The 8,895-nt window shown below is 40.4% G+C and overlaps 1 protein-coding gene across 1 annotated transcript; it reads left to right on the top strand.

Moving 5' to 3' along the window:
* Positions 1-942: 942 nt before the first annotated feature.
* Positions 943-5,784, top strand: LOC145495520 (tribbles homolog 2-like). The gene is made up of 2 exons (XM_081475161.1): positions 943-1,847; positions 4,834-5,784. Exons 1-2 carry the CDS (start codon positions 1,327-1,329, stop codon positions 5,297-5,299), a joined length of 987 nt encoding a protein of 328 aa, XP_081331287.1. The 5' UTR covers positions 943-1,326; the 3' UTR covers positions 5,300-5,784.
* Positions 5,785-8,895: the final 3,111 nt, after the last annotated feature.

Here is an 8,895-nt window from a genome sequence, read left to right as displayed (position 1 = left end):
TTTAGAACTGGAGGGCGAAGAAGCGAAAGAGGGCTGGAATAATCTCGAATGATGCAGCCCATTACATTTTCTATTAAACGAGAAACATTTTCTATTGTTTACATACTTCACAGAATGAAATTAGTTCTGGTTGTTACTTTAGTGGGGGACGTGCACTCGGAAACTTTCTAGATTTTTTTGGGTCCGGCTCGATCACAAAACAGAACTATCACGATGTTTGCCTTTTATACCTGCAGCCGCTTGGTTCCTAATCAAAAGCTGTATGCTTTGCAAATAAATTCCCACTCAAAGTTAGAGACATTTCAAGAAGAATAATCGAGAAAAAATTTTCAACGAATGCTTCATAAGCGTTCTCGCATGTTACTTTTCACGTGGGATAAAATAATTAATTTCTTAGAATTTTTTTGTTCCATTCATAGCAAAGCCCACCGACTCTAAGCAACTACTGATTAAAGAAATGATGACTCCGATCATACCCAATGGAGTGATTAGCACTATTATTCATCTTGTGATCTACTTCCGTGACAGCAACTGACTCAGCTTTCAAATATTCGTCATGAGAAAAATATAGCGAGCTCATGCTCAAATCCTGTGACTTGAAACACAAAGGAATATCTGATCGCAAGTTATTTTAGTCTTTTACATCGGCAAGAAATTAAAGTAAGGCTACATCTTTCGCGGAATACAATAAATTCTCAACGTGATGCAATTTACTGAACATTAGATGTCGTGTTTGAATATGAGTTGTTGCACGAATATGCAAATTTCTGCGAAAATCGAAAGAAAAGCGACCGGAAAAGAGCCACTCGCAATGAACAAAAGCTATTGTATTTTGAACCAATCATATCTCGTAAATAGCATCATATGACCTTATGATGACGACATACTTCCTTATATGGAGCGGTTTGCCTTCTGGGAGTCTCAACGCAAAACCATCATTGCGTCAGGTTGAGTTGATGTGTCTTCATTTATAATTTTCGTTGCGAAACTTCACCATCGAATTGAGTTGAGTATTTCACCATCATGGCACTTGTATTCCACCTTGATTGTTAGAAGGAAGGCCAAAAAGGCCTTCCAGCGAATCAAACGATCGCCAAAGGTAAGAACGTCGAAGTACACGACGAAAGGACCAAAATTTTTGTGTCCCTGCGAGTTGTCTTACGCCATCACATCGCCACTTTCGTGCAACGTCATATCTCTTACTTGGCAAAAACGGAATACACGTAAGGCCGTATACGGACGCGTTTTGCTGATTTGGTCGCCTCCGTTTCTCTTTATTCGTACAACGAAAAAGAGTTTACTTGAAGGAAAATTGCGTTGCTTTAAATGAACTCTTCGACGACTCGGTACCATCCCTATCAGCGCAATGCATCCAAAACAAATATTGAATCTACGCCATTACCAAACTTGACTATAACTCATCAAGCGACGAAGCGAACAAATGATTTACCGCAGATATGCAAGGTTGGAAAATACCTTTTATTGGAACGTCCCGGTGGAAGTGCTTTATACAAAGCAGTGGACACTGAAACAAGAACAGAACTTGCTTGCAAGATAATAGATGTCAATAAATTCCGGGAGACACTAGCGCCGACCTTTCACTTGCCACCACACGATGGCATCAACAAGATTATCGAAATTTTGGTCAGTGACTCCTACGCATATGTATTTTTTGAGCGATCCTTCGGAGATTTACACTCGTACGTTAGAACGAAACGCAGACTTAAGGAGGAAGAAGCTAGCAAACTGTTTCATCAGGTCGTCAGTTCAGTTGCACATTGTCACGAATCGGGTGTTGTCTTGCGCGACCTGAAACTCAGAAAGTTTGTGTTTCAAAATCCAGAAAGGTAAGCGTTATTTTTACTCAATCTGCAGGGGAAGGAGGTTTTTGGGAATCTGTAGTGCTCACAGATGAGAGTAATTGGCATTTTCCATGTGCTTTATTGCTAGATCTATTCAGTATTGTTCGCTCGCTCCTCGTGGCGAAGATTGTGTGAACAGTACAGCGTGGCTAAGAACGGGTACTGGTTTGTTTGGGTCTCGTTCGCTTAGCTACGAGGCGGTTTTATTCAAATTACTGGACTTTTCTATGATAGAATAGATAGATAGTTCTAGCTTGATTGCGTTCATCGTGTCCGTGGCCAAAGGCTTTGGGAACTGGCACGTATTTTCTGTTTTTTCATGACAATAACATTTGTGTTTCGTTTGTGGCAGTCCATTTCCGGTTCGCAGCGTTTTGTAGGCACCTGCACTAGGAATGCATGAAATCTTTCTCGTGGCGTAGTTTTAGCAACAGAGTATCGAAAAATCGAAAAAAAATTCTTGAAATACGAGACAGGATTGAGGGGATTCTTGGAAGAACCAGATTTTTTGATGCGACAATTCGTGTATGTGGGCCGATGTTTTATCATTCAACTTTCGTCATTCGCGTCGCGTCGTTGTGGGATGAAAGAGAAATACCAAAAAATCGCGCGCGTAGTGTAAATTGAATCCGCAACCGAGGGAAGTTTGTTTGCGATCGCTTCTCGTTCCCCTCCGCTTTTTTTTTCCGATCCCGGAACTGGCGGGCTTTTGCGGCGGGAAATTTTAATCTTCATTGTCATTCAACCCGAAAATAAATCATGAAATCGTCGCTAGGTAAGGAAATGGGATCAATTTTGACAATTGGATTTTGCCGAGAAAGCTTTTAACATCGTCGGATCGTATTTGATTTTACACGCCGTTGATGTGGTGCCTTACAATCGAGTCGTTGGCAGATGAAATCATTCTCCACGTGGCATCGCAAAATCTCAAAACGTTGCAACTTGTTCAAGCGGAGGTAGCCACGTGGAAGCGTGATCCTTCCTGCTTTGTGCTTTATTGTGGAAATATCTGTTCGTTCCACTACAAAACAATCATTGTGGAAACAATTACTTTGCACGCTTTTATTCTTTAACGGACAGCGTGTTTCGATGATTGCCCATTGTTTTCAACGATTTCAAAAGACGAACGGCGGGATGACATTTCGTTGATTTGTGGACGGAAACGTTTAAAATTGCCGCGGGCAGAAAAAAAGAAACTTTTCAAATTAAACACTGATTTTTCAGTATTATATATTGATATTATACTTTTGACCACAATTGCTTGAAATTTCCTGTCTTAAAATGTTCAATATTCCTCCATAAGGGCACACTGGGCAATTTACGATGTCTATTAAACTGCTTTTTGACACTTAACCATATCCAACAATCGTTCTGGGTTATTTTAAGTTTTTATAACAAAGGAGTGTGGGTGTTGCACTTTACTTCCTTGTCGCGTCGTTTTCACTACTCTTTGGTTAGATTTATGTTTTAGCGACATCTGCGGTGATCTCACTTGGTCTTACAGCACAAATGACACAAAAAATTTTGGTGGAGCACGCTCAATTTAAACACAGCTGTCCAAAGCTATCAGTGTTTCCTTTTTTACCTCTAGGAAATCGTGGGCACCCTAAAAATAATACTTTAAAAGCGATGAAATTCCCTATTCTTCAGGCATGATATTTGTTCATTTCTCAAGGCACGTTAAGCTACCTTGTAGCCTGAAGTAGCATGTCAACTCATATAATCTATTAGAAATGTATTCAGAAACGATCATATGATTCCAATCAGAAATTAAAAATGCAACGAAATGAGCTACACCACTCGAGTCGCGTTGTTTATCTTGCACGAGTAGAGGTATAAAATGTATATTGTTACTTTCTGCATGAGGCAGTTGTGAGGTTTTCTTAATAAAGTTGTGCTTATATGCGGTGCAGATGTTTTGAACAAGTGAGTTTGTGAGCGGAAATCCCAGCTTAAATTAGAATTGAAAGACTAAGAGTAGATCTCTTCAACAGAAGATCGGCTTTTGAAGGGGGAAAACGCTCTTTCAGAACACTTTGAATCACAACTCTTTTGTTAGGTTGCACATTTACTTTCGAAACCCATGCTCCCAAAATATCGTCCATTGATCGGGCTCGTTACAATGTAAATTTGATCTGTTTTTAAGTGCACCAGGGAAGCCGTGCTATCGCCTTTTGTTTGTCTTATTTGTTAAGAATGTTTAGCGGTAAGTGGTCTGGATTTCTTAAGCAATACCAGCAAGCCTTCGGTGAATGTGATTCATGTGAATCAAAGCGAAAAGTACACGTGCTTTTTGACGCGCGAACATGTGGCCCCCGCCCAGTTTGTTGCTTCCTTCAGGGAATAATCGGCTTCGAAATGTACTTCATTTCTGGGATTCATACTAGAATCGTGCAGCCTTCTTGTTTACATGGAGAGCGATTGTACTGTAGACGTTCTGCGCTTTAATGGTCCGATTTTTATTTTTCTTCTTCTGACGGGGAACTGACTACCATATGTCTGATATTGAAATGAAACCGTTTGTTCACGGACGTTCCGGTTTGGTCTTTTGTTTCTTCACCCTTCAACCTCTTTTCAGCTCTTTCTTTGTCTGTGAAATAAATAAAAGACTACGGCATTCAGGATGCTTAAGCGCCTCAAACCGGAAAAATGAACTCGAACGATCTATAAGAGAAGTTTTATGCTTGAGGGAAAAAACCATTTGAATGCTCTAGAAAACCATTTGAATGCTTTTCACGTGCTCAAATTACCCACGTGGCTCGCGGATCACGGATCCCTTCTTACCGCTCCCTTTGTTCTTTGTTCGATTTTGTGTGCTTTGTCCTCGTTAGCCCTAATTGCCTTGGAGGTATCTTGCGAAACCCTGAGCAGTCCGACACTTCAATATGGTTTGCGATTCTTCGTAGGAAAGAAACGCGACAAGGCTGTAATATTTTACGTTTGTTAACATACCTTGTTTTATTTCTCGCAGAACTACGGTGAAACTTGAAGGATTAGAGGACGCTTTTCCTCTTGATGGACAAGATGATACGCTGGAAGACAAGCACGGGTGTCCGGCTTATGTCAGCCCAGAGATCTTGCAAGCAAGCGGCGGTTACTCTGGCAAGGCCGCCGATGTCTGGAGTCTAGGTGTTATGCTGTACACTATGTTGGTTGGACGGTACCCGTTTCACGACACAGAACCCAGCGTGTTGTTCACGAAAATCAGGCGAGGACATTTTACAATTCCGGACACGATCTCGTCGAAAGCGAAGTGTCTAATTCGCTCTATGATGCGCCGGGAACCGACCGAGAGACTCTCGGCGCGGGAAATTCTCGAGCACCCCTGGTTCATGTCCAGTTTCCATATTACTAGTCCTTGTAAGATAGATCAGAAACTTGCCGATCAAACAGTGCCAGACTTGGCCTCGGACGACACACCGTCTTTCTTTCTCTGAATGCCGTAAATAATAGCAGATTATTTAATTTACCTGTATATAACTTATATATATGTAGCTACCTGACGCATTTAATAGTGGCGAGACCACACCGAGAGTACGTTTTAAAATATCGTAGAGAATTTATCACTGAGATCGATTTTTCACTTCAAAATTATCATTCTTTTTGGCTTTCTTGATGTAGATTTTTGACTCGTCTACATCTTATATCTTGTTCTTGTGTGTACATTCTGTTTTTAGTATGAATGGCTTTTTTTGTGCAGATACTATTTCAAGGAGGGTGGAACATTTGAACAGCATTCATTTTCCATGTTTTCACCTCTCAGTGCTTTTATTAAGAAGGGAGTTATTCTGCGAGCGCGCGCGAACGAAGCAGGGTTGTTGGTTTGAAAATTACTTAGAGAAGGTTGGAACGTCCCAACATTTACTGTGCTACAGTCACGGTTTATAGTTGTGATTAAAGACTGATAAAGCGTTGATGTGTTCGTACGTGTCTTGACTTGTAGCTCTGAACAGATAAAATTACTTTTCATCTCAATGTTACGAGCTGTGCAGTAGCAGTCTGCCCCCCCCCCCCCTTCCCCCCTTCCCCCCTACCGAAAAAGTCGCTTCTTATCTCTTGTGTCGAAGTGTATAAAATGGGGCAACGATAATCTTGATATAAACCCCTCACCACCTCCGGCCGGATGTAAGCCCTCTCCATTAAAATACAGAAGTAGGCAATGAGTAAACTACCAACGAGATAAAAAACGTTGAGTGAACTCCTCTATTTTGTGATATCTCGCACGCTTTTACTGCGCTCACTAAGATCCCACATGGACGTCGCTAAGCCTTACGCTTCTAACCGTAAAGGCGCATGGAAAGCGAGAGAGGGACTTCGTGCGAGAGTCGAACGAGACGTCCCGCGCTGCTCGCCGTTTCTGGCGCTGTTCCCCAAACTAACCGAACGCCTTGAAAAGGCTATATGGGACCAGTCGGAATACTGAAGTCGCTTATATGCCACTTTTGCCATATGAAACTTTGCGGTCAATGCAGTGCAGTGCGTTGCATGGTCTCTTACCTTCATCACACCTTTCGCTGTTATTCCTATCCGTTATTTGATCGAGTTGCTTAGATAGATTCCCGCTTCACGGACACCGGCACTGAGTATAACTTCAGAAAAAAACTGAACTTTCCAGGAAACTGACTCAACCCATTTTTACGTACACGTACTCTTTTAACAGTATTTCCGCGGCTTGACAAATAAACTGATTTTGCAAAACTTTTCTTGTAATTATTAGTTACACCTTTTTTTTTTTTTTTTTTTTACTTTTTTGTAGGAATAAATTCTTGAAGAATATCGAGGCTGAAATTTGCGAAATTTGTAAGAAAATTTTAAGAATAAACCCTAGGCTGGGATTTGAAAACAATATAATCTTTTTGGTTGAAAATTTGAAAATACAATTTAATTATGTTTTAAACTAAACCGTATCAAATTTTTCCTTTCTCTAAACGCCAAAACTAGTCAAAAAACAACAAACTCAGCACTAGACGTATGTTCGATTCTGCTTTATTGCCTGCAGTATGGCTCAAAAGTTACTTAAATGCATCAAAGTCATCATAGGACAGATATTCTGACGTTGTGTTGGCATAGTCCACTTCGTATTTTTTTTATCTAAACTAAGAATAATCACAAGAATGTTTTCAGGCCAAAATCGGCAGAAAAAAAAAAAGAATATTTAGCTCGAGCCGGAAAAACAGTAGTCTCAGTTATACAAAAATTGCGAATTACACACTCATCTTTCCGTCCAACTTCACCTTAAAAGCCCAGTTTCCTGTTGGATAACTGATGTAGAATCATCTTGTCAAATTGCGGCTTTCAGACCGACGGATGTTTTGGTTACTGAGCGGTTCAACTATGTGGAATGAGCTCGGAATCCATCGTGCCCTCTTGCGGTTTGCTGGGATTGTACGGAACTAACGGAAGAGTTAATGAATATGGCTTACTTTATATGCTTCCTGTTCTTTTCCTGTTCAATCAACACACGAGATGAAAATAAACGCAATCAAATGTCCGCTTGACCAACCTGAAACAACATTTACATATCCGTTTCTCCAAGCCCAATAAACGACTGAAAAACCAAACCAATGCGAGAGTTAAGGCATTTTTTCCCAAGGGGGTCGTGCGTTTTCAATGGAAAAAAAAACCAAGGGCATTGTTTCGATCTTGAGGTCGGGCTTGTAACGTACGGCTAAACTTTTTTTCAAATTATAGTTCCCGAACATTGGTCCGAGAGAAGATCACATGACATAACTCTTTCGTTGCTCTGAAAACATATTCAATCAATTCTGGTACACTCATTAGTACTTTTAAATGTTTGACCTACCGTGACGCGTTAGTATTTATTCTGAGAACAGGCTAGTGGGAATAGCGGTCTGTATAAAAGACAATTATAGTGCCCTAGTGATGGTTTTCTCTACTCTCCACGCTTTTCTGCTTGACTACGTCTGGATTTTATAAAGAGAAGTTAGAAATCGAAATTGGTGCCACGGGAATTAGAAATTTGTCAGCGCCAAACCCACCGATGACGTCATCGCCTATGGCCACTGTACTAATAGTGATGAGCAAGCAATACCAAATTATAGAAACACATTCTTTGTCTGTTCAAAAGGCTTGCTGGCTTTTCAAATTAGCGGTGTTTTTAAAGGATTGAGAGCAGTTTTAATACTTTCCTTCTTTACGATCGATTGAATCGGCTTAGGTATTAAAGTTTTAAAAGGCGCCATGTATTCGCATACCTCTAACAGCAAAACTTGCTGATAAAAAATTAAAGCGGTATCACTTATCACCAAGGTAAATGCCTTGATTTTCTCTTGTTTATATCTCTCATCGCATTTCATACATATGAATCTATGAATGATATGAACTATACAGGTGGATGAAAAGTGGTCTTGGCGAGCTAATAAATTTTGAAATCTATATATAAACAAAGTATTAGTAATAACCTTCATTTTTCACAAAAAATATGCCGTATATTCGTCCGTAATAGATGTATACATAGCGCCGTATCTGTTTCGACCATTCAAGAAGTGAGCACAGCCTTCCAGAACGAAGCTCAACCGAGGTAATCTGTGGGTTTTGAGGAACAGATGTGTTTTCCATACTTTCAGTTTTCCTCATCTTAACCCCAATTCATGATCGAAAAATCACTTGATTATTCGACCGAAGAACGTAAAACTCAAATTTTGCATATTAATGTTTGTTTGTTTCGGAATAGGTGCTACCTAGAGATGGAGGGAAAAAAAACAGTGTTTATATTGCTTAAGTTTCGTGTCATCTGCATTTTGCAATACAATATTTAACAGTAAAAGCGTCGAAAACTTTTTCTATCATATCCGACTGAATTTCGGTGGAAAAGGGGGTAGGAATTTGGCTGAATACAAAGTCGCTCAGGGATTCTTTGCCGGGGTGTGGCTAGCCTGCGAACAGGCTCCCGGCGAGCCCAATGTCAGCTCGCTCTGTTTGCTGAATTTTTTTTTCTGTCCAGCCATCTTGACGAGACAAGCTTGGTAAATAAAGGGTTTACTCACTTTATGGAAAAAGAACACCAGGATGA

Source organism: Orbicella franksi, chromosome 8 (genome assembly GCF_964199315.1).
Source record: "Orbicella franksi chromosome 8, jaOrbFran1.1, whole genome shotgun sequence".
Taxonomy (NCBI): Eukaryota; Metazoa; Cnidaria; class Anthozoa; order Scleractinia; family Merulinidae; genus Orbicella; species Orbicella franksi.
The sequence above is the reverse complement of the archived record's forward strand: the minus strand, read 5'-3'. Positions and strand labels throughout refer to the sequence as shown.